The sequence below is a fragment of the Cladophialophora bantiana genome (assembly GCF_000835475.1).
Source record: "Cladophialophora bantiana CBS 173.52 unplaced genomic scaffold supercont1.23, whole genome shotgun sequence".
In the NCBI taxonomy this organism is placed as follows: Eukaryota; Fungi; Ascomycota; class Eurotiomycetes; order Chaetothyriales; family Herpotrichiellaceae; genus Cladophialophora; species Cladophialophora bantiana.
Window position 1 is genome coordinate 139,723 of NW_015971597.1, and position 23,480 is coordinate 163,202.

General features: G+C 51.9%; 11 protein-coding genes across 11 annotated transcripts; 6 read left to right on the forward strand and 5 right to left on the reverse strand.

Moving 5' to 3' along the window:
* Positions 1-80: 80 nt before the first annotated feature.
* Positions 81-2,621, forward strand: Z519_11643 (uncharacterized protein; the record flags this gene model as incomplete). The annotated part of the gene is made up of 1 exon (XM_016769354.1): positions 81-2,621. One exon carries the CDS (start codon positions 81-83, stop codon positions 2,619-2,621), a length of 2,541 nt encoding a protein of 846 aa, XP_016614338.1.
* Positions 2,622-3,378: 757 nt separating this feature from the next.
* Z519_11644 (uncharacterized protein) lies at positions 3,379-4,761 on the reverse strand (the record flags this gene model as incomplete). Its single annotated transcript, XM_016769355.1, has 1 exon — positions 3,379-4,761. One exon carries the CDS (start codon positions 4,759-4,761, stop codon positions 3,379-3,381), a length of 1,383 nt encoding a protein of 460 aa, XP_016614339.1.
* A 484-nt stretch (positions 4,762-5,245) lies between these two features.
* On the forward strand, positions 5,246-6,085 carry Z519_11645 (uncharacterized protein; the record flags this gene model as incomplete). Its single annotated transcript, XM_016769356.1, has 1 exon — positions 5,246-6,085. The coding sequence occupies one exon, from the start codon at positions 5,246-5,248 to the stop codon at positions 6,083-6,085; it is 840 nt and encodes a 279-aa protein (XP_016614340.1).
* A 1,815-nt stretch (positions 6,086-7,900) lies between these two features.
* Z519_11646 (uncharacterized protein) lies at positions 7,901-8,860 on the forward strand (the record flags this gene model as incomplete). Its single annotated transcript, XM_016769357.1, has 2 exons — positions 7,901-8,507; positions 8,571-8,860. 2 exons carry the CDS (start codon positions 7,901-7,903, stop codon positions 8,858-8,860), a joined length of 897 nt encoding a protein of 298 aa, XP_016614341.1.
* A 442-nt stretch (positions 8,861-9,302) lies between these two features.
* On the forward strand, positions 9,303-9,761 carry Z519_11647 (uncharacterized protein; the record flags this gene model as incomplete). Its single annotated transcript, XM_016769358.1, has 1 exon — positions 9,303-9,761. The coding sequence occupies one exon, from the start codon at positions 9,303-9,305 to the stop codon at positions 9,759-9,761; it is 459 nt and encodes a 152-aa protein (XP_016614342.1).
* Positions 9,762-11,728: 1,967 nt separating this feature from the next.
* Z519_11648 (uncharacterized protein) lies at positions 11,729-13,623 on the forward strand (the record flags this gene model as incomplete). The annotated part of the gene is made up of 4 exons (XM_016769359.1): positions 11,729-11,752; positions 11,814-12,456; positions 13,318-13,465; positions 13,533-13,623. The coding sequence occupies 4 exons, from the start codon at positions 11,729-11,731 to the stop codon at positions 13,621-13,623; spliced, it is 906 nt and encodes a 301-aa protein (XP_016614343.1).
* A 294-nt stretch (positions 13,624-13,917) lies between these two features.
* Z519_11649 (uncharacterized protein) lies at positions 13,918-15,555 on the reverse strand (the record flags this gene model as incomplete). The annotated part of the gene is made up of 4 exons (XM_016769360.1): positions 13,918-14,870; positions 14,921-15,004; positions 15,069-15,170; positions 15,222-15,555. The coding sequence occupies 4 exons, from the start codon at positions 15,553-15,555 to the stop codon at positions 13,918-13,920; spliced, it is 1,473 nt and encodes a 490-aa protein (XP_016614344.1).
* A 244-nt stretch (positions 15,556-15,799) lies between these two features.
* On the reverse strand, positions 15,800-16,456 carry Z519_11650 (uncharacterized protein; the record flags this gene model as incomplete). Its single annotated transcript, XM_016769361.1, has 3 exons — positions 15,800-15,943; positions 16,012-16,181; positions 16,246-16,456. The coding sequence occupies 3 exons, from the start codon at positions 16,454-16,456 to the stop codon at positions 15,800-15,802; spliced, it is 525 nt and encodes a 174-aa protein (XP_016614345.1).
* A 639-nt stretch (positions 16,457-17,095) lies between these two features.
* Positions 17,096-18,097, forward strand: Z519_11651 (uncharacterized protein; the record flags this gene model as incomplete). The annotated part of the gene is made up of 1 exon (XM_016769362.1): positions 17,096-18,097. The coding sequence occupies one exon, from the start codon at positions 17,096-17,098 to the stop codon at positions 18,095-18,097; it is 1,002 nt and encodes a 333-aa protein (XP_016614346.1).
* A 10-nt stretch (positions 18,098-18,107) lies between these two features.
* Z519_11652 (uncharacterized protein) lies at positions 18,108-19,927 on the reverse strand (the record flags this gene model as incomplete). Its single annotated transcript, XM_016769363.1, has 2 exons — positions 18,108-18,437; positions 18,497-19,927. The coding sequence occupies 2 exons, from the start codon at positions 19,925-19,927 to the stop codon at positions 18,108-18,110; spliced, it is 1,761 nt and encodes a 586-aa protein (XP_016614347.1).
* Positions 19,928-21,043: 1,116 nt separating this feature from the next.
* Z519_11653 (uncharacterized protein) lies at positions 21,044-22,749 on the reverse strand (the record flags this gene model as incomplete). The annotated part of the gene is made up of 4 exons (XM_016769364.1): positions 21,044-22,140; positions 22,283-22,465; positions 22,608-22,617; positions 22,711-22,749. The coding sequence occupies 4 exons, from the start codon at positions 22,747-22,749 to the stop codon at positions 21,044-21,046; spliced, it is 1,329 nt and encodes a 442-aa protein (XP_016614348.1).
* Positions 22,750-23,480: the final 731 nt, after the last annotated feature.

Consider the following 23,480-nt stretch of genomic DNA (forward strand, 5'->3'; position numbering starts at 1 on the left):
CCAAATAAAGCGATTGCAACAGTAGTGACATCGATCATGCACTCGTCCGACAATATCAATACATAACGACAGTGGTCTTCATGGCTGCTTATATCTCGCCCACCCCGGCGGCATTGGCTTCCACCCTCAACAATTCTCGTCGACCGCACCGAACCACAACCCGACCCCCAACAACACGAGCTCAACCCGTACCATCTGCCGCGCCCGCCACCAGGCAACAGTTCGATCAGAGCATTACGGGCGACAGCTCCGATGATGAAGATCTTGCGCCCATTAAATTAAGTGCCGAGGCACAAGCTATACTGGGAGAAGACAATGAACAGCTAGGTCCTGAGAAGGAGAATATGGAACCAGCAGTACACAATGCAAAGCCGTCGAGCACAAGTTCCTCCAAAGCAAGAAGAAGCAGGGGAACACCTCTCGAAACGCTCAGGTCTTCAAGCCCACCTCAACAAAGAGATGGCAGTCCTGCGCCGCGGGTCATTCGAGTCACCTCAGGTTCTCGCCCTAGGCAGCCTGGTATCTTGGGCAGAGACGGGTCATTTATGTACAAAGTCCATGACAGGCCGACAGCGGGCGATCCTGCTGTACCGCAAGATTCAGAGACTCCGGCACCGCGAGTTCGACGCATCCGCATTAGCGACGCCAGACGGCTATCGAGATCTCCATTTAACGAAGCGGCAAAAGGGGAACAAGTCGAACAGCCACCTGAAACGTCGAAAAGGTCGGTGAGCCCGAAGTCTGGTGCATTGCGAGGCAGCCTCGAAGAGCAAAATGCTACGGCACCGTCGACAATTACCAGATCTCGGAAAGCCGACGAAAATGGTGCCCAGAGTACAATGCGAGTCCGGCGAATCGGAGGAGCGTTGCTTAACAAACCTGTAAGGAGAGGCATGATGCGTCGTCCCAGCGAAGACGAATATGGACATATGGAACACCAAGATCAGCTACGCCCCATCACGCCTGAGATGGAGACGGGTCGACGGGCGAAAGAGCCCGATTTGCCCGATTTACCCGACGACTTGCTTGCTCTGAGAGGCAGCCCTGAAGAGATCAAGCCGACTCGACCCTCCCCACTGAATACATCCCCCAAACAGAGCTGCGGAGCCCTCTCAAGAAATCCTTCGCCGCCAAGACCGGGATCAGCTCAGCAAGCGGAACCTACACTTGCTGTGCGAGGTTCTCAACCTTCTTCCAAGTCATCGAGCGCTCAAAGGAGACCTCTCTTCAAAATTCCACCTTTGCCAGCCCTTCCTTCGTCAGAAGACCAGGAGAACGAACCGCCTCCAACTTTTCGAAGGAGCAAACCGTCGGCCGCAATCTTGGACATTCACGAAGATGGTGCTGAATTGGACCAAAGGCCGGTTGAACCTGTATCATCAGGGCACGCTTCTCCGTCTCGACAGCCTCTTGCTCCGCGGTCGAATAATACGCCTCACCGCCCGGCGCCAGCTCCACCCCCAAAGATGTCGATCCTAGATACAGCGACGTCAAATGCGGGCTCTCGCAACAAGAGGTCTGTCCACTATGTCTTGAATGGAAAAACATATCGGCGACTAGATTGCATAGGCCGTGGCGGCTCGTCAAGAGTCTTCCGGATCATGGCAGAGAATTACAAGATCTTCGCTCTCAAAAGGGTCAATCTCGAGGAAGCCGACATGGCAGCAATTGTAGGCTACAAGGGTGAGATTGATTTACTGAAGAAGCTCGAAAACGTGGATCGCGTTATTAGACTTTACGATTATGAGATCAATGAAGAAAAGGGCGTGCTCAGCGTCATGATGGAGCTGGGCGAAACAGACTTCAACAAAATGCTGAACGAGCAACTCAAGACAGATAACGCCAAACTGGACATCACTTTCACCAGGCACTATTGGAAAGAAATGCTGGAATGTGTGCAGGCGGTGCATGATCACGACATTGTTCATTCAGACCTCAAACCGGCAAATTTTCTCCTTGTCAAGGGTCAACTGAAACTCATCGACTTTGGAATCGCCAACGCCATCCAAGGAAACACGGTCAATGTGCACCGAGAAAATCAAATTGGCACGCCCAATTACATGTCTCCAGAATCGCTGGTCTGTCATACACCCGCTGCAGGATCGCAGCAGCCTCCCGGCACGAAACTCCTCAAACTGGGTAAGCCCAGCGACGTTTGGAGCCTAGGATGCATCCTCTATCAAATGACCTACGGACAACCCCCGTTTGCACATATCCAAAAGCAATTCGAACGCATCATGTCCATCCCCAACCCGAAGGTCGAGATTTCCTTTCCTCCAACAGGGATCGGTGGGTCCGTGGTTCCCTTTGGACTCATCAAGACCTTGAAACGTTGCCTGACACGAGAACAATCCCTGAGACCCACCATCAAAGAGCTCTTATCCGAAACAGACCCTTTTTTGAACCCTGTGGCGATTTCGCCAGAGATGCTGGGCAGGGTTATCGGGAACGTTGTGGGTTACTGTCGACGAAGAGAGGAGGCGATGAAATCGAAGGGCGAGATTGTGTGTAAGGAGGGTGAGGACGTCAGTTGTCTGCCGAGTGATCAGGAGATGGTCGGTTGGCCCGGGGCGTTCTATGAGAAACTGAGGCAGGCAAATCTGGAGGGGACGGCGTGGTAGGTAGCATGTACTATCAGACGATAATGCGGAGGAAACAATGCGGGAGAGGGATACAAGAAGAGACAGAGGGAAGAGCGTTGGATATTCAACCTTTGTTTTCGCTGCACAAGGCTACAGTAGTACCACACCCCCTTGGATACATACTTGTTTTGACGACCTCCGAAGCCCTTTAAAACTTTGGACTACCTAACTAACTACCTGAAGAACCAGTCTATGATGCTCGAAAGCTCCATAACGCGCTTCCTCTCTTTTCTTTGCCCTTGTCTTTAAAGATCTTTGTATTGTCTTACCCGTGCCCCATCCTTGTTACGCGATTCTTCATACTTATTACTTGTACTCGATCCTTGACATTGACATTCGCATTGACATTCGCATTGATGTAGGGGTATTTCATAAAGGACGAACCAAGTAAACAAAAGAGACGAGCCAGCTAGCAAACAGCGTTTCGTTCATGATTTGGCAGACTTTGCACGACCTGACACAACGGTGGCAACACAGCCCAAGCCAACCAAGCCCCACATAGCAGAAGAATAATACAGATATCAGGTTTGGTAACGTCGAGCGAATACGGAAGCATCGTTGATTGAATGATACCACGCCGTACTGCTCTGGGATGCGCACTCTTGAGCCCATTCTCTCCTTTTCCTCTGCTTCACACTCTTGTTCTTGCTTCGAAACGCAGGGATCCGTATTTGAGCTGTCCACTCTCCTCCATTTCCAAGAATGGTGAAGATAGAGAAGTCTCATCCATGCATCTCTAAGCGTCCGGGATCTCGATCTGACTGCTCCGCCTCGCCAGCATGACAGACGCGCCGTGGTCGAAGCTCCATTTCCGGCGTCTCGCGTTGGCCAGCCGATAATTCCTCTGCGTGACGCCCATGACCTCGAGGATCGCGCTGGCCACGTGGCCCGCAAACGCTTCGTCGTTGATGTGCAAGTCGTGCTTCTCCACCTCGATCTTGGTGCCCTCGAGACCTTCCTGGATCGTGTCAAAGAGCGCCTTGTCGGCTTCCTCGTCGTAGAAGGGCTTCTTGGCTGCGTCCAGCATGCTCACCCCTTTCTCCGGGATCAGCACGCGGATTGAGCCCGGGTTGGTGGCGTAGGTGGATAGTTTGTTGACGATGAATTCGCCGATCTTTTTATTCTCATCCGGAGTCGTCCTCATCAGGGTGACGGCCGGGTTGTGCACGAACAATTTCCGGTCCTTGTATTTCTCCGGCACGCTATCCTTGGGGCCAAAGTTCACCATGTCACAGGCCCCGACTGAGACAATCATGGGGACGCCCTTCTTTGCGGCGACTTCGAGCCGGTCCGGCCCTGCGGTCAAGACGCCGCCGAAGAGTTCGTCGGGGATTTCAGTGGTGGTCAAATCGATCACGGCATCGATCTGTCCTTCCGCGATGAGACGCTCCATGGCGCGGCCACCGGAACCGGTGGCGTGGAAGACGTAGATCTCGTAGTCAGAGGCGTCGTGGGGTGCCGAGGTCAGGATGCGGCGCACCGCATCGACGCATGGCGTGGTGTTGCCAAACATTGTGACGGCGATCCGCTTGCCTTTAGCTGAAACGGCAGAAGCATCAACGAGGGATTTGGCGTAAGAGACGGTCATGGCGGCGATGGCAGCAGCAGCATTGGACAGGATCCGTTTGAGGATCGAGTTGACTCCTGCAATGTCAACCACGCTGTACATGATGGTAATATCTGTTTCCTCTACGTAGTGCTTGACGTCGCCGCTGGCCATGGTCGACACCATCATCTTAGGGAATCCGACGGGGCAGGCATGGCGCATCAAGGCTGTTGCAAGTGATGAGCCGCTACTGCCGCCTGCAGAGACAATGCCTTGAACAGCTGATTTGGAGACCAGGTCCTTAACCATGGGCGTGCATAGCTCGATGGCCTTGTCAATGTACTCGCCGCGAGAAAGTTCCTTCAAGGTCGAGCTGTGTTCTTCAAGAGGAGAAATCACTTCGCCCGAAGGAAGATTGTCCAACTGCGTCCTCACCTTGGCAGGTAGGCTGTGACTTACATCGAGGATCTTCGTATTACACGTCCCCTCGATGAGGATCTGCTCCCTGAGGAAGAGGATTTCATCGAGCTTAGTGTCAGGTGTGCCGACGATGAGCACGGTGGGTTTCACCATGATGAGGTATAGAGGAAGTGACTCAAGGCGTCGGGTTCTGTTAGGTACAAGGGAGGCTGAAAGGAGAAGCGGCTATCCACCAAGGGTCATGACAAGAGGCTTGGACTGAAGAAGCTTCCGTGAGAGCTTCGAGGTTGTTGCTTTTTCACGCAGCAGCTGGGACGTGTGGAACAGACCAGTCCCTCCCAATCCAATCCTTAGTCCAATATACGGTCATGCTGCTGCCCCTCCTTGTGGGCTTTGGATACCATCGCCAGCTGTGCTACCATTCGCTTAAATCCCCCGCACCACCAGCAGCCTCTCCACCACCTCCGCATGAATGGGAATGGTCAGCAATGGTTTGACACCGAACATGACTGTGACGATGACGTGTACGTGCACAAAGGCGAATCCGCCGTTGTGCCGGAATCACGACAATTTCCACGTCACTGATGAGCCCAAGTCCGATTGATTCTGCGTACATAGATCAACCGTAATCCCAACGATGGCCCCCCCGTCCTCGCGAGCCGAAGTCCTCGCCCATCTCAGGAACCAGATCAAGAATGGTAAGCCGATTGTCGGAGCCGGAGCTGGCATCGGGTTGTCGGCCAAGTTCATCGAGGCTGGCGGCGGCGATCTCATCATCATCTACAACTCGGGTCGCTTTCGAATGGCTGGGAGAGGCTCGCTCGCTGGCCTCATGCCCTATGGAGACGCCAATGCCGTCGTCGTCGATATGGCGAGGGAAGTCCTTCCTGTCGTCAACAAAACCGGAGTCCTTGCTGGTGTCTGTGCCTCGGATCCATTCCGGATCATACCCTCCTTCCTGCGAGAGTTGAAAAGCATGGGATTCTGTGGAGTCCAGAACTTCCCCACGGTCGGTCTTATTGACGGCACCTTTCGAGCAAATCTTGAAGAAACAGGCATGGGATTCGACAAGGAAGTCGCCATGATTGCCGAAGCACATAAGCTGGATCTCCTTACCACGCCATATGCCTTCAATGTTGACGAAGCTGAACAAATGACGAAGGCAGGCGCAGACGTCCTGGTGTGCCATATGGGCTTGACCACTTCTGGAAGTATAGGTGCAAAGACTGGAAAAACCTTGGATGAGTGTGTCCAGTTGATTCAGGAGATGAGAGACGCCGCGACAAAAATCAACCCCGAAATCATCATCCTCTGTCACGGAGGTCCCATAGCCGAGCCCAAGGACGCAGACCATGTGCTCAGTCGCGTCAAGGGCATCCATGGATTCTATGGTGCAAGTAGCATGGAGAGATTACCCGTTGAAACCGCCATCACAAACACAACGAAGGAATTCAAGAGTTTGAATATCAGCCAGTGATGCGATGAGAATGTTGGACCAGCCCGGACTGACCACCAGTGAGCATATCGAGCCACGCTGCCAAAACAATTGTGGCAGCAATTTAGTTACGAGCTGCATTGGTGGAGTGCAGTATTCCTCCTCAACGCCTTGTCCATCCATCACATGACCCCCTATCAGGTTCTAAGAGCGACAACCAAACCCATCCGTTGTTGGCACGATATAAATTGAATTCTTCTTCGTTTCCCGTTTGTACTGAGTGTGGCGTCAACAGATCCTGGCGATGAAGTTGTCCGTTCCTTACATCCTGTAGTTGGGAGAGATTCAGGGGAGAAAAAGAGAACTGCTCAAGAGAGAAATTTTCACTTCCGACAAATCAGAGAGAGCCCCGGCCACTGGGCTCAATCTGCTTCATGGACAGAATGAGGTCACCTTAGGTTTTGGCCACTGTCAGCCTTGCGCCAAAGGTTGTGAGGCTGGGGTCTGAGAGCAAAGGGTGCGCCTTTTGTCTTCGCCCCATCGTTGATTTAGCATTTGTCGAGTTCGCCATTGGTTGCTGCGAGGTGTCTCTTCGGGCCCTTGCTGTCCAATGCAAATTGCCAGGTACGAGTGATTGCAGGGAGCTTTAAGACCATCCAAGGACCATCCTATTATATCTGTTCACGTGCTCAATTTCAATTATATAATAGCCTCGACGCCCCTGAATCTAGCAAAGCAGTACGCCTTACCAGACCAACTCATTTGGAACAAGAACGTACCAAGATACCCACTTCAACAAGCAGATGTGGCCCACCGTGCCGAATAGGCGACATTCGGCAAATTGGACCAGGTGTGTACGGTAACCGCAAGCATTGCCATTAGTGAAAGCAGAATGTATCTATTCCATGAGAGTACAATTACCTTTATCACGCCTTTTCACGGCTTGGTTACTGAATTATTGGGCCGCATTTTATTTCCTCCTCCTTCGCGCCACCTCTTTCTCTTACTGGCAGCGAGCATTAGTATTGGATATGACCTGATTTGACTTGGCAGAAAGAAGGAATCACGAATGGTAGTAGTCACCTGTAGTCACCTCAAGTCACCTCAAGTCACCTCAAGTCACCCTCGACAAACGATAGAATCCGCCCCCAATTGCCAAGCATTGCGCCAAGAAACTTTCCCCCTTTGCAATTCTCCCAGACAGACCAGTACAGACTTCATTTCCTTTTCGCGCCCTTGCTTGATGCAGCTTGATGCGATCAATTGTGACACCGGCCCCTGTGCCTATAGAAGAGACTGGCAATGATCGTCTTTTCAAATCTTAACTCTGTCTTTCGTTGGCCCTGTCCAGAGTACCGGGTACAGTGCTCGGAATCTGCCCTACAGGACCCTGCTGGGCTGAATGTTCTTCGGATTTGTCCTTCCACAATCCACAACAGACGAAGTGCCTCGTCTGATTTACTTCTTCTGTCCAAAGAAAGAGCTACCATTCTTCTGATAGCGAATCGCCTTTCACTCCGGCTTTGAAGTGGCCTGTTTCTTGCTAAAGCAACCTTTCCAAGAATGTCGGTCCAAACTTTCAGCAGCTTCAAAAGCATGAACAAGGGGTCAGGGTAGTCACATCCGAGCAAAACGGGACGTATCCGTATTCCAGCTATTCTAACGGAGGGATGAAGGCTGCGTTTAGGCTCACCAGGTATATTTCATCAAGCAGACACCCTTCCTTTAGCTTGACGATTATTTTCTGGTTCAGTGATTTTCCTTTCAACCAAAGCTTTGCTTGCTTTTCTCGTCGCTCGTTACATTCCCGTCGCTCTTTCAAGTCACTCCTTTTTTGCTTGTTCTTGAACCGCCAGGATGCTTTTTACTCGAACCCTTCTCTTCTCTTCGCTCATACTCCTGGCTACTGCCCAAAGTGATGCCGTCTTCAAAGGTCTGCCCGGCTCAGGTCGGACCAGGACGCCGACATCTACCAGCAAGCTCATGTCGCGACGAGATCTCCAAAAGCGCTGCATAGGAACTTGTGAGGAATGCTTCGGAGCTGGCTATACACTTTGCCCGGGAAGCGACCTCTACTGCTATTTGCCTGGAGATGCGACTTACGGCCTGGATTCTTGCTCCGCCGACAGCTCCGACGGCTCTGACACAACTGCTACCGCTTCCGCATCGGAACCTACTTCAACTAGTACCAGCGGCATCGACGACATCTGTTACCAGGCCGGAGCGACTTGTGTGTCATGCTTTGGCGCCGGTTATCTCGACTGCCCAGATGGATACCATTGCTACAATCCGAATGATCCTCTGTATGATACCTGCCCCGACGATGGCTCAAGTTCCGGCAGCAGTAGCAATGGCACCACCACAGCAAGCAGCTGCGCTGATCTCTATGGTGACGGAAATATTCCTTGCGGTACAGATTCATGCTATAACCCGGACGCTGGTGAATCTTGCTGCGCCGGAGGATGTAAGTTATGCCTCTTTGAGAGCTTTGATCTTGTGGTACCAGCTAACATTGGGACTCTATCAGACTACTGTGACGCCGGATACTCATGCTCCAGCACTCTTGGAAAATGCGAATATGGCAGCAGCGGCTCTGGTGGCTCTTCTTATGACACCACTACCTCCGATTATACCTACGCGACGCCTACCGATGGTCTGGTCTTCAGCACTCCGACCACTGCTGCGACCGCTACCACCAGTGACTCTTCGTCTTCCCAAACTGGGGTCAGTCAACTCTCGGACTCAAGTGACGCTACCGTCCTCGGTGTCGCTAAGGGTCTGTTGGTCGCAGCCGGTGTTGGTCTGTTGGTTCTATAGAATGATGGATGACATTGTGGGACCAGGAATGTATGGACAAAAGTCAAGGGCCTTAGGGATTTTGAGATTGCACGCCTCGGTTTGGGGCCTCTTTTGGAAAGTCGGAACAGTAGATGAATTCACATTTGTGAGAGTCTCAGCGGACGATATATGTACCGAGTATCCACATCTTAAGTCTTATGTCGCGGAATAATACCCAGTGCTTCCATAAATCAAGATACGAGGTACTCGGCGAGGCGGTACTTTAATCCTCAGCCTCGTATCAGGAGTGGGGTCGGATTATTATTTTTTTCGACGAGGCTGCGCTACCGCTACTGCGCTGTTCTCGCTCGTTCCTGTTGATGTTCGTTTTACCTGTAGGTCTACTACAAACTGAGTGTCTCTCGCCTTTCAACGTGCCTTTTCTTACTCTTGCAGACAGTGTCAGCCCGCGCCGCACAAAATGCCCCACGCTGCCCCTTCGCGTGTTGCTCCCACCGCAACCTCTGACCTTGAAGCCGGAGCGGTCCTCAAACTAGGCGAATTCCAGAACGAAGTCACGCTCAACCTCTCCGAAGCGCGAATCATCTTACAAAAGACTCTTGCAACCCGAGCGGCTCGTGGAGGTGGTTTTGAGGAGACCGAAGTCACCGCTAAAACGCGCGACTACTTGGAAATCTTCGCAGTCTTCAAGGACCTGGCCGAGGCACAACAAGTGGAAGGAATCATCAACTCATACGGTGAAAATTTGGAGAGATTTGAAAAGTCTCAGCTGGGCAGTCTGGTGCCAACATGTTCGGACGAGGCGAAGGCGCTGATTCCGAGTTTGGAGAAAAAAGTTGAGGATGGTGTGGTCACCGAGGATGAATTGGAGGGTATTTGCAGGGAGCTACAGCGGCTCAAGAGGCAGGCTCAGCTTTGAACCTATCACCCGTCCATGGAAGGGCACGGATTTCCCAAGTGTCACTCAACACCTTGCTCGATAGGCAGAGGGCACCTCACATGATTTCTGCAACGCCACAGCCGCCTGTTACAGAGTCGCACGAATGACGATGAAGGCAGTGCCTAGGTGCAAACGGTACCGCACCACAAACAGATGAACAAAAGGTTGACCATATGTTGCAATGACTCCAGATGCGGTCATGCGGTTTTCCAGAGGGTTGCCCACAATGGTGACCTCAGCACCTCCAGAGGAAGCATGGGGACCTTGGAATGATACCTATTGCTGAAACCCAATTTCTCACCGATGTCTCCCCAACAACGTAATCATCCCAGTTGGACAGTTTGTGGGGACTTCACAATGTGCCCAAGCGCTGAGGTCCGCCAAATCTGGATAATACGTTTGAGGAGGAAACGAATGAGCGGCAGCTAAGAGTGTGACAGTGATGAACGAGGGGCCTTCAATGAAAATGAAGCATTTACAAATCGGTGTCTAACTATTTCTACAACCTACCCCCTACAGCTTCCTCACCAAGTCCCTTCACATAACCACCAGCTCTTTGTCTTCATCCAGCATCCCAGGTCGTCTTTCAACTTCCTTATCGTATATCCTAATAACCTGCGATTTACCTCGTCATGACATCAACAATTGTGGATTTGGTCTCCATCAGAGAGACATCGGGCTGCTTGATGGAACCCCTGGCGCCCTTCAGACCTCCATTTCCGAGGTGCTTTTATCTGTCGCCCGAGGAATCGCAATCAGGAACAGAACCAAGATCTCTATCTTCAATGCAGCCAGAATGCAGCTCTCCATTGTCTACAACAGGAGAAGCAATCGAGACACCATTGACAACGCCTTTGTTTTTAGAGAGGAGGAGCTCGCATTCCTCGATCTCTACCGGCAGCTCTGGAACTTCCTGGAAGTCGCTCTCGACAATCCACCCAGGCTGGAATGAACCTCCTAGGTCGCCTTTCTCGTCCCCTTCTAGGCTAGCAGAACTTGACCCATGTTCAAATTCCACATTATACAATATAGAGAAGGCCAGGCGATGTTCGAGTGCCTCAGTCTCTTCCCGCTCATCCTTTGAATCGCTGTCAAGTATGCATACTTACTGCGACGAGTCTTACAGAGCAGCTCGTCTCCTACCGTTCTCTGGACCAGATTGTTCCTCGGCGTCCGCTCTGCAAACGTCACGAGCGGCAATGGAATGGAAGCCACTCATTCCTCCAAAGCCAGTATCGCAGTTGGCAATGAATGGCGCTTGGTTAGGTTGGTACCATGGCTCATTGCGTGAGCATCTGGCTCCTGTAGCCATCAAGTGTATCGATTCCTGCTTCAGCTTCTTTGGGTCAAGCAGAGAGTCCAATGCCACCTTGCATTTTGCTTCACGGAATGACGAGAAATGAGAACAACCTTTATGTGGATAGCCAGTTCGAGGCGTTTCGAGAAAACTAGTCCCATCATCCTCTGTCGAATGTCCCTAAGGAGTCACGAAGATCCAGAGACCATTCCATGATTAAGAAACACAGCTTCGTCTTACATTGTCCTCTCTATGGTTTGCTTGCGTGCTGCTGTTACCCCTCTGCGGTCTTTCGTTTGGCGCTGCTGTCACGGCTTCCTCTCGCCCATGGTCACCTGCAGGCGCATTGCTCCGGTTTTCAGACCGTGTCACCGCGATCTCTCACTTGATTCGTCGACACTTGCGATTTGCAGTGACGGCAGGGGCATCCAGTGATGGGAGTCTAGCGATTTCTTTAAATTGTCTCTGTTTCTATTCAGGATGGTTTTTTGGACTTGCTGGCAACCAAGAACAACTGTACTCAGCCTATCCGAAAATCGGAGTATCGAGTCGTTTGGCCCAAACATCAGCCAATTCGAGGATATTATTCCACATACCACCGGGCAAAAGGACTGAATCCAGTCTTAAATGAGGTTGAGCCGTTCTCAAAATGCCCAACCCAATCCTCTCACGTGTAGGTCTCTCCAAGCACCGATTGCATTTGTCAGACTAACCATCATCTCTTGACCAAAAAGCAAACCACCTACACCAGAACTACAGTCCGTGGCCCCGACGGCCGACGACAAATCCGCGAGGAGGAAGAGAGCGTGATCCGGACGCGTCGTCGTCCTCCTAGATCGCCTTCACCACTGTTCCTCCCGCCGAGGATCCTGAGTCGAAGCCCATCTCCATCTCCTCGGCCGATTCTTCAGGACACGAGATTCCCGCACACCTTCTACGAAGAAAACCCCGCCCGTCGAAGATCTTACGAACGGGACCGTTCCGCAGCAGGACGTCATCCGCGATCGCCATCCACGGTACGGTTCGTGCCTGATGATGAGCAGTTTGGGCTCCTCCAGCTTCGGTTCCCCTCGCCACCGCCTCGAGGCCTGTTTGGCGAACAGCCTGGCTTCCGGAGTGGACACTCGCCGCCGCCCTTGCGACTGCCCGGCCCGACTTGCAGGAGGAGCCGTGTCAATCACAGTCGCAATCGAAGCCGAAGCCGAAGCCGAAATCGCCGCCGAGCAGCCCGCTCAAGGTCAAAGTCGAGAGACACAAGCACGAGTTTCATCCAGGGTGCGCTAGTGGCGGCGGGGACCGCGCTCGCGATCCGTGAAGTGCGAAGGAAACTGGGCGAACAGCGAGCTCGAACCCGAGACAGCGAGACGCAGGACCGTCGTGAGAGGAGACGGCGGGGGCGCAGTAGGAGCCGGAACCGGAATTGGAACCAGAGCCAGAGCCGCAGCCAGAGCAGGAGCAGAAGCGGGAGCGGACGCGGAAGCCACGACAGGATGGACGATCGATACATGATGAGCGGAGGGCTGGGCTATTATTATTGATACGTCTCGTAGGGCTAAGTAGGTAAGCTAGCAGGCTACATGATCTCTGCTTGCAACAAAATATTTAATAATATCCTATGACTCCTATCCGAGCCCTGCGAGACTGAGGTACTGCGAGGGGCAGCTTCCCTTTGTAAGATACGTTGTTTTGTTCTAGGACGGACTAATCAGGCCATTGCTATTCAATGTCCCCGAATACTCGGATTGAGCCGGTCTGAAAGTCGAGCGAATCCTCCCCGTTTGAGCGTTTGGGCGGTGGGATTTGAGTGTGTGGTTGGGTCGACTTGGGGTTCGGCCATGAATAGGTGACGGGCTGGCTTGATTGACTGAGCGACCTCATATGGGCGACTGAGGGACCGAATGAACGAGCGAGGGAGTTGCGACTTGGACAGGTGACCGAGCAGGTAAGAACATCTTGAACTTCTGACTGAGCTTGACCGAGCTGACTGGCTATATATATATATTCCTTGTCCGGGGCTCGTTCTTCCCATTCGGGGTTTAGAAACATCGTTGCACTTCTAATCTTGTCAAGTCAGAAGAGCAGACATGTCCAATACGTCTCATGAAGGAGCCAGCCAAAGTCGAAGCCGACGCCCATATACTACGAGATCGACGCCTCTGAACCGTGCTCGATCACCATCACCATCTCTGTCTCGGCGCCCACAAGTACCATGGCTACTAGCACTAACTCTCGCCACAGCCCAACTTCATAAGGATTGCAGAGGTCATGACAGCTCCGGTTGTACCAGATCATATCACGACGTCACCAGTCCTCACAGCTCGGGCTACCTTCTCGCCAACCTGGCCAGAGTACATACCGTTGTCCCGCCTTCCCCGAACTCATCGGGGTATGTTTCCTTCCAGCCAGCTGCCACAGCCCATACACCCTTTCCGCCAACATCGCAAACTGAACAGGTGTCCAACGGATCTTCTCAGACTGAGACTCAGTTCCCAGCCCACCCCCAGCCCAGACCTTCTGCTCAAGACCTTTTTCTTGGCCCATTAACAGAATCCTCGAGACTAACACAGCTGCCATGCAAATGTGACGGCGAAGGTCTGGGCAAATGGGAGAGAAGACAGTTCATCTGCGACTCAACCTAGTGACAACAAATAAACAAGGTATCGGGTCGACTGTGCAACCGAGTCTAGATAGCCGGTATTTGATGCGGGAACTGATTAATAGTAGTCAACAAGGGGTCAATGAGGAATGGCGGTGACCAGAGGGCCATCATATAACCACGACAGAGGGCTGCAGTGCCTTGTTCCGATGGAATCCCGTGACAAACAGTGGCAGAATGCTTCAAGGCTCTGCAAACGCAACGCTCGCCGGTATCCGAAAGCTAGCGCAGAACATCTTCTTCTTCGGCGCAACAAGTCGAACAAATCGGATTTGCATATCCAGCTCCGGGTCATCAAGCTTGACTTCAGTCCCGATGTTTTCCGATATTCTTTCGCAGATCTCTTGGAATTCTTCTTCGTCCGTGGCAAGCTTAGCTTGGAACAAGTACAGGTGAATCAATGGCAAAGCTTTTGAGGTATGTGGTTTGAATTCAGCTTTGTGGCAGTAGTAAAGGCCGCGGAAAGCATCGAGGAATTCGATGGCGCTAGCCGGCAGATTCATGACATAATGGGAGAACACATTTGGTTCTTTCAAGACTTGTGTTGCTGCATCGGCGGCTTTGCGTAGCGCTTGTGTATCTTCTTTGGCCAGTTTCCGCGATATCTTCAACTTCGAAGGCAGTCGAGCTTCTCGTGGATTGTCGCGTAATTCTCTGGTTGCGGTGCGAATGAATTCCCTGCCATCTTCACAAGAGGCCGAAACAAAGTCACCGACTCTGTTGGACCTGATGGCATCCTGAAGACTTCGATACGAGTCCGGGTTTAGGTCGTTGGCTCTAACGAAGACTTTGCGCTTACCAGCCGGCACGGCAAAAGGCCCTACACCAGCCATAACATCGCAGACAGCCTCGCCTTCCTTGAACAATTCAAAAACACGAGCATGTTCGGTGCCCAAACGGGAGTTCCAGTAGACTTTGCCGAAGTTGAATTTGAACTCGCAGCCAGATTCGTGGACTGTAACATCTAGATCATCTGGACCAGCAATGACTTCATACGGAAATGTTCGAAAGACGGATTCGGTGCCGACGTCGAATGTTTTGTTGATGACAGTGGTGATGTTGGGATTTTTGTCGACCAAGATTTGCCCGATTATATACTTGTAGGGCAGATATGCTTCGCGAAGGTTGACATGAGCTTGCGGATCGTCAGCACGAGGTATAAAAGTCGGAGGGTAAGAGACGTACCAACATGACCTACCTGGGCAAAACCTGCTGGAGTTTCTTTTTCCTCCTCGGGGATCTCAGGCAGAATCGCTTCGAGAATGTTATCTGGCCCACGATGTCAGATTTCGGATATGAATATCACAGAGCTCGTGCCTGACGACTCACGTACGCATAGTCCAGTCGTCGTAAGTGAGTGTTAGATCGTAGTCCCGAAGGCTGGCAAGTTTGTCTTGCACTAGTCTCTCGACGGTGGCTGACCATGTTTTCGGCTCTGTTCATCCTGTCAATACTCCTTCACAAGGCTAAAACTCATCTAATGTACCTTTCGCGTCAATCTCAGGCCTAAGCAGAAGGCATTTTGCCCCCGGCACCGACTCATCTTCTCGCAGAGGTTTGATCGGACTTATCCTGAGCAAGTCTCGGGACCTGTCGAGTTCTTTTCTGATATTGGTGATCTGTTTGATATCTGAAATGGTAGCAGCCGCTAAAGGCACGACTTTGTGAAAGAATGATTTGTCCAGCGTTTGCATGGACCGATTGACTGGCGGGAGGAAAATTTTGGGCAGATCCGCAGAATTGAGGTTCATTCTTTTGGCTGTGGCGCTGGAGACTTCTGGCTGAGTGGTCGAGAAAAGCCGACGTAGGATGTTGGCCATGCGATAGTTGCATTAGAAGCTTCTTCACTTCTTGTTCAGGTAGACTAGCAAAGTCCCAAGTCCGGCCCAAAACAAGAGTCTCTTTTCTCCCGACCTAGATGCCAAGGCACTAATACCAATCAAGCAATCAGCTACTACGGTGAATTGCAGATCTATACGAAGAATACTACGGAGGACCAGATGCTCATCCATGTAATCCAGTAAAGAATTACTGCAAAACTGGTCCAGGCTCACCAGGCATCAATCATGCCTTCCTCCACAACCTCAACAATGGTCCCTCTGACCCATTGACGGGATCCTGCACTGGCAAGGCCACGCCCTGGATCTCTTGCCGAAAAGTGTCACCAACCTCATCTTTTCCCAACTCGCTGCGCCATTTCGGGGCTCCCTGAACAACTCCGTGTGAGCACATCAGTCGAAAGATAGCATCAATTCCCAGGACGGGTGCTGCTTTACCTCTGGATAAACTCCAATATACCTATAGTCGCTGCTGCTCTGAAGAGAGCAATGTCCCGTGCCTGCAGGAAGGACAATTACATCTCCCGCGTGGACATCGATCTCCTGGCCTCCTGCTGTATCATTCGTGCCGCAACCGACCAATATTCTTGATTCGCCTTGGAAAACCCCTGTGCAAGTTCAGACCCAGCCGGTCGAAGCGTTCAGCCCCCCAAATGAGAGACTCGTGCTTACCGTAGCACTCGTGCGTGTTGGGGTGAAAATGCCTATATGCGATATGACCCCAGGTCCCCTTCTTCTCCCAGGCATGAGATTCCAGGAATTCGGTGGTTCTGGCTTCTGATAGCGGCAGAGGGAGGCAGTCTCGGTAAATTAAGACTGGCATGTCATTGTTTGGACAATGCTTGTTTGGTCCGAGGTAATATGTCTCGGGCTCGAATCCCATGGTGGCAGTACAAGCGATATTTTATTATCGATTCGGATTAACAGTCTGTAAGTGAAGAGAATGGGTATTCAAATAGAATGTCGGCCGTGAGCGAGTTTGGGGCCTGGGTGAGTTTGCTGTTCTGAGTAACGAAACCCCGCTCGTTTGACCGAGACACTTCCCGGTTTTCCTGGTATGCCCAAGATGCTCTTATAAAGGCGGGTATCGCGTTAAGCTCCTACCCGTCAAGCCGAATTCTAAAGTAGGGTTCTGCCATGAGTAAAGCGATTCATTATTAGATTGAAGGTGAGCTTCATTGACAGTAAGCCTGTCATTTAGCTTCGGGAATAGTGGTTCCTTTTATCCAAGTTATGCTGCTTTCCATGTTTGATATAGCAGCCCCCTTCGTCGTCATTGAGCTCTTTCGATCTCGTTACCCTATGTCAGCATGTGCCACTTAGTTTTTGAATGCGGCTAATCATGTACTGGGTACACATACTTAACGCGCCCGGACGACGCGCCGCGCCGTGGCATCATGACGTCTTCAATCTGTACCGAGTACCCCTTGCCGGTACTACTTGACGACCGCCCATCCTCCCTCTGCCACGTCCAGATTTTCTACCTCGCCACCAAAGGTGCAAAGGTAAAAAAAAAGGTCTAATGGCTAAGCGCACTCTAGATACATACTTCTCGACGCCAAAGAAGACGCGCTTGGACGCGCCTATACAAGGACGAGCAGAAAACAACCCTCCAACGAAGTCGGTGACCAAAACGACAGATCATCCAACGTACCCCTGGCCCATTTCTTATCTGCCCATTCATGTCGCCTCGGAAATCGAGTTACTGGGTACTGCCCAAGCCACGGAGATTAAAGACCAACACCACTTGGACCTGTTATACTTTCAACCATTTGTCCCGAAATCAATCGACAAGGAACTCTTCGAATTTCTCCGCTCCGAACTGTTCTTCTACCGCGTCAAATACACTATTAAGCGGTTCGGCAAGGAGACACTCATGAACACACCCCGGTACACCACGGTATTTGGGATCGACGAGACGAGTCGCTTCCTAGATGGCCACGACGGCTTGCGCATCGTCGAGGCTGCGGACCCTTCGAACAAGACAGTTCGAAGGGACAAATACAAGTGCAAACCACGACCAATTCCGGAGTGCTTGGATCTTCTCCGCAGGGTGACCGAAGCACGCACCAACGCAAAGTACAACTTCTGTCTGGTGAATTATTATGCCTCGGGAAACGACAGCATCTCGTTCCACAGCGACGATGAGCGGTTCCTTGGTCCAGAGCCAGCCATTGCGTCTTTCACACTGGGGGCGAAGAGGGATTTTTTGATGAAGCATAAACCTCCCAAGGACGGCGAGCCGAAGTTGGAGACCAAGGACATCAAGCTCTCACTGGCTAGCGGTGACATGGTTCTTATGCGTGGCCCGACACAGTCGAATTGGATGCACAGCATTCCGAAACGAAAGGGCAGGGAAGCCGACAGAGGTCGGATCAACATTACCTTGCGTCGAGCTTTGACTCCAGCCGGCACGGAAAACTATTATCGATATAATGTCGGAGAGGGTGGAGCGTACAAGTGGAATAGCTCCAAGAAACAAATGATTCCTTGGTTGCCAAGAGCCGACGGTGTCGGGCAATGAGACAGCAGCCTTATTGCTTTTTCTGTTTTCTCTTACTTGCATCGAAAATGGCGCTCCCAACGATGCTCGTGATGGATCGATATACCGTCTGGCCTTCCAACGTGTGGGTCGTGATGCCGAAGACCACCAGGAACAGTATGGAAAGGATGCTGACGACCAGGAAACAGAGCCAGTATGTCTTGAGCGTGTACTTCTCGGCGATTTCAGGCAACTGGATAGAAAAGTAGCCCGTCATCAAACTGACAGGGAGGAACAGGATGGTTGCCTTGGCCAACAGGATCGTGGTTCTGGTGAGCCTCTCCACGGCCTGGGAGTCCTTCAAGGCGACCAAATTGAAGTTCTGCATCATGGCATTAGCGGAGGGGGAAGCAAACAATCACCGGCTGGGGAATCACCTACCATAAGCACAAGCGACTCCTTTTGTTTTATGCATTCGTCAATTTCGGTCAGCGCATATAGTCTAATCCTGCCCAGGAGTCTCTCGAAGCGGGCAACTGCCGAGAAGCTCAACTTCACGTTGGATCTTGAGTCATCGGCGAGGAAGCCCTCCTCGTAAGCGGCCAGCTGCGCTCCCGGACTTTGGTGGCTACCAGTCTTGAGATCTGGGTTGTGGAATGTGCTCTGAGGAGACAGGAGTAGACTGTTGGCGTCCATTGCCAACCGTTGGCTGTGGAGGAGGCGAGATACGATCCATTCGTAGCTCTCATACATGAGTTTGAGGACCGTCAGCTGGGTGCCGATCTCGTGGACCTTTTTGACATGAGACACGTCCGCCGCTTTGAACATGAGCTCTTGCATCTTTTCCAGCTCTTTCCGATAGGGGTGGTCAAGCCGGGCGATCAGCCTGTAAGTCGTCACCCAGTCGTCGAAAAGGTAGTAGAATAAAAGGCTGGCGGCCTCCTTTGGGTCGTAGCCGGTTGTTGCATTGTTTGAATACTCGTTCCACCTCACGCGGACCTTCATCAGGGCGTCTCGCGAGCTGTCTTGGTTGTGTTGCTTGGAGAGATGATGGAAGACATTGAGCACGTTTCGTCTAGACACGAGGTGCGGCTCGCTGGCATCGGGCCGTTCAAACACCGATATGACGGTTCCATCGTCACATACGAGTAGAGATGACCAGATGCGCTGACCGGATGGCTTACTGCCATCCTTTTCCCTGCCTCCAGACTCGTTGCCGACGTCCTCGGCCGGTGCACTGTCATCTGGAGCTGCATCCTTGGTGTTAGGAAGAGAGTACAAAGAGTTGAAGCCGATATAAATGTAACGGCGGCCAAAGTCGACGGAACAGAAATGCCAAAGGTTCCGCACCACCCTGTGAAAAGTCAAGCCATCCAGCTCCCCAGAGTCTGCTGGTTGTTGCAGTAGTTGTTGGGGGAAGGCTGTGTTATGAAGAGGGACGCCTTTCTCGACATCGGTAGTCTGTGTTCTTGGTGTTTTCGGTTGTCCTGATGTGGAAGAGCGTGAGGTATCGCTGTCCGTGGAAGCCACGCTCTTCGATGGACTTGGGGAAGTGATAGCCTGGCATAGTAACCCTGCAAGTCTTGGTGAAAGGTCGTACTTCTTCGCCACGTCCTGGATGATGGGCTTCTGTGACTCGGAGGCCCAGAAGTTCAACCACAGCGCCTGATTTGCATTGCGACGGTCGGCCTGCAGCCACTCAAGGGCGACCTCTCTCCCGACATCTACCGCGCATTTGGCCTCAGTACTGTCAAAGCTGACGATAAAGTTTTCTGTTCTTGCCTGCTTCAGCCTTCCCTCGCATTCATCGAAGGCCGCATCGTCGTCGAGATTATATATCTCGGGGTTGTGGGGGCTTTGAGCATGCGCCATGGCAACGTGCTTGTCACAAGAGAGCGTAGAAGGCGGGCGCAAGCCTCTGGCTTCTCAGAAAAGAAAAATATTAAAGCGTGGAAAGGACGAGGAGAGGAAGAAGAACCTTGGGAGGTGATCAGGCGCCAGGCGCTTGCAGGCAACTGACACAGCCTCTTGCACACCATGCGAGGCGCGTATTCACCCAATCATCCCAACGGTGAGTGATTGGGGCCGACAGCCATACTCGCCGCTCGGTGCCAGGGGGCTGGAAATGAAACCCACAACGGCCCCCTCCCTGAACATAAGGGGGAAGGTTAGGGTGTTCAAGGGTGCTCAAGGAGCTTAACGACCCCAACAACCAACGCCTGACACACTTATCTCCTGATGCATTAAGGCTCCTCGGACACACAGGATACGAGTCTCACATCACTCGAGAATGTTCCTTGTTTCCAACATTTCATGACCTTTGGACGGCAGAATAAATCCATGCTGAGGTCGGCGTTTTCTTTTGAAAAGAAAGGAAAGCTGGGTGGGAATATTTGGGCACAAATGGCCCGGAAGGAGCCCATCAACCGTCTCGCTCGGGCCCGGCTTTAGAACTTCTACAGCTGGTATTCATCACAGATATACGAGCGGGTATTGAAAATGCCACGGGCCTGTCTCGCTTGCTTGCGCTTACAGAGCCGCTCTTACGGAGCCCGTTGGCAAGCCACATGCCACTCAAGATTAATCCAAGTTGTCTATCGATCTCGCTGTGGCCACGCGAATGAACTTCTACGAACAGCGGCCTCGAAGATTCGTCAGAGATGGGTGCGAAAATCCTTCCACGAATTGTTTGCTGGTCCTTCCTTTGGGTAAACTGTTACTACATATCTATCATATACCTGCGAAGGGGCCCAATTCGCTTTTCCGCAACGTATGTAAGGCAATTGTCCGACTACTCTGCCCCCTTTCCAAGACTTGGGAAGCGTGAAGAAGTGGTCAATTGGGTAGGCGACATCCTACTCGGAAGAACCGAAAGAAGAGAACGAAAAAAAAAGTAATCCTTAATATCTCCTCCATCAAAAGGAGCAGGCCGTTGCTACAAAATAGAACAGGTCCAGAGAGCATTTCCGCGCGAACCTCTTCCGCTTCTTACAACTTCGGGATAGCAGGGCCGCCCTTCGATCCTGGTGCAGCACGGATTCTTCCACGGTACTTGTCCTCTATCGCGTCCGCCACGTCGTCGCGTTCCAACTCCGGAAGAGCTTTGCCCCATTGACTAGGACTGACCAACCCCCAGAGGCCGCCCTGGTCCCTGCCGTCGAGCATGCCACAAGGCCAGTTATGGAGATTGCGGTCATGGATCGATCGATGGATCCTTTCGAAAGTGTTCGCCATAGGCCATGCCTTCCTGTCTTCGACGGCAATTTGCTCGACTGCGCCAGTGAGCGCGTCGACAATGCCCTCGCTTGGGTCCGGGGCAAGCTTGTGTCCCAATTGGCTCCAGTGCTTGTTCGGGTTCGGCTTGAGTCGGTCTGGTAGCAGGTAGTATTCGTTCGGGTCGTCTGGATGATCGGGATCCTCGTCGATGAATGCTAGTTTTTTGTCCTTGGAACATTGGGCAAGCATCCACGCCAACGTTATATCAGAGCCTCCTGGGTCATATCTCCCACCACCGATATCACTATGGACGCCAGAGAACCAGACTTGCTTCATCACTTGAAGACCTACACCGTACCTTGGCTGGTACAGTTGCGACGGGTTGTTTGGGTCTTTCGGCCACTGCCATAATGTAGGGATGAATGGAATTCGTCGCTCATCCAACGAAAGAGCGTGATATGCGTACTGAACCTTCGTCGACAATTCTGCGTTGTGAAATTCGATTTCTTCACCGGCCCATCCCTCCGAATGAAACGCGACCGTGTCCCAAACTCCTACGATCTTGATGGCGCCTTTGGCTTTTTCGTTCAAGTCATTACCGATCAGCTTCTTCAGGGTTGGAGAGAAGTCGAAATCAGGCTTGCTGGTTGGATCCTTGTAGTATTCATCATAGACTTGAGGGAACCAATCCATGCCTCGTTTTGTTAGGAGTCCAAGCTTGGTAACCAGACCGGCGATGGAGCGCGCGGTGTAGGCACCGCGGGAGAAGCCAAAGAAGAAGATTTCGTCTCCAGGATTTGGGTCGTAGTTGTGTGCTAAGAAAGCATAGGCGGCCCGGATATTGGCAGAGAGTCCAGCGCCATAGACACCTGTTTACCAAATCAGAAAATTACTCTACACAGGGCCCTCGTAACGAATAACAGGCCGTGATGTCTTTTTGTCCAGAAACTTGGAAAGTGAGAGACGAGCGATTTTTGAGATGTCCTAGAGACAACAGAGGAATAATCTCACCGCCGCGGATCTTGTCGCCAATTCCTGATCCAACGCCAGGTTGGTAGTAGACGATTTGCTCAACCTCTCGGTCTACACCATCCTTGTCTTTGACAATGGCAACAGGACTGATAGCTCTAGCAAAGCGGGCAACGTTGGTGGGATGGCTAGGACTGTTGACATTCAAAATACTCTGCCACGTTCCTAAGAAATAAAAGTTAGTTTCTAAAGTCGGCTTTGCTGTATACTAGAGAATGTTGTCAATATGGAAGGAAATCTTAGGAAGAGAAAATGTTTGCTGTTGAGAGGTAATGTAGTGTCAAAAAGGGGGGAGGGGGGGAAGTACCATCGCAGAGCTATAAACTGTTATTAGCTCATACCAAAATGATGGAATCCAGCGCTCATGACGCATCCAGTCATGGAACAGTCCTCCAGGAACAGGAACTTACCACAATGAGACGTTTGTAGTTTGCTGGTGGGCGACCCATGTTGAACCTGTTGTCGAGCTTGGGGCTAGGCTGATAGGCAAGGATCGAAATGGCAACAAATTCGGATGATGATCTGTAGCATTTCTTGAGCAGCCGAGACGAGGAAAGGGTGCCTCTTATACATCAAGCATGCTGGAGAGACGCTTGCTGCCTTGAACGAAGAAAGAGGGCGGCATATACGACTGGAACGCCATCCCCTTCCTAGAGAGCCCAGAGAGTCTTGAATCGACTTGGCTGGAGTTCAGCTCCAGCGATATGGATGCCTTACGATGAGAGACGTTTCTAGGCTGGCTGAGAGAGCCGCTTACCATTGGTTGCCTCTGACACCTTGACGTGTGACTGAACGAGGGGGCAGGCTCAGCCGTACCCGAAGGATTGAGGTCGAGACCCTGCCGCGTGATCAAACCGGCTCGCGTGCATCAAGGGAACCAACCCGAGGGGAGCGTGTGAATATATCGTGATCAGTGATTGGCAAAAAGGGACAAGAATTAGAAGAAGCCGAGTTTATTATTTCTGCCACGAACATGATCGCCTTGGGTACGGAAAGAGGGAGACCCCTTGCAGCCCCTGTCGAAGCTTTCTCCAGTTGGTTTGCTCACGCCCCGCTCGATGCGAGAGGGTCCGCAGCTTCACCAGCCTAAGCTAGTGAGGCCTAGGTAGGGAGGGGAGTGAGTGGACTTCTCGTCGGGCGGTATTCTGGGAAAATCCCCCTCGAGAAACCTAGACCAGAC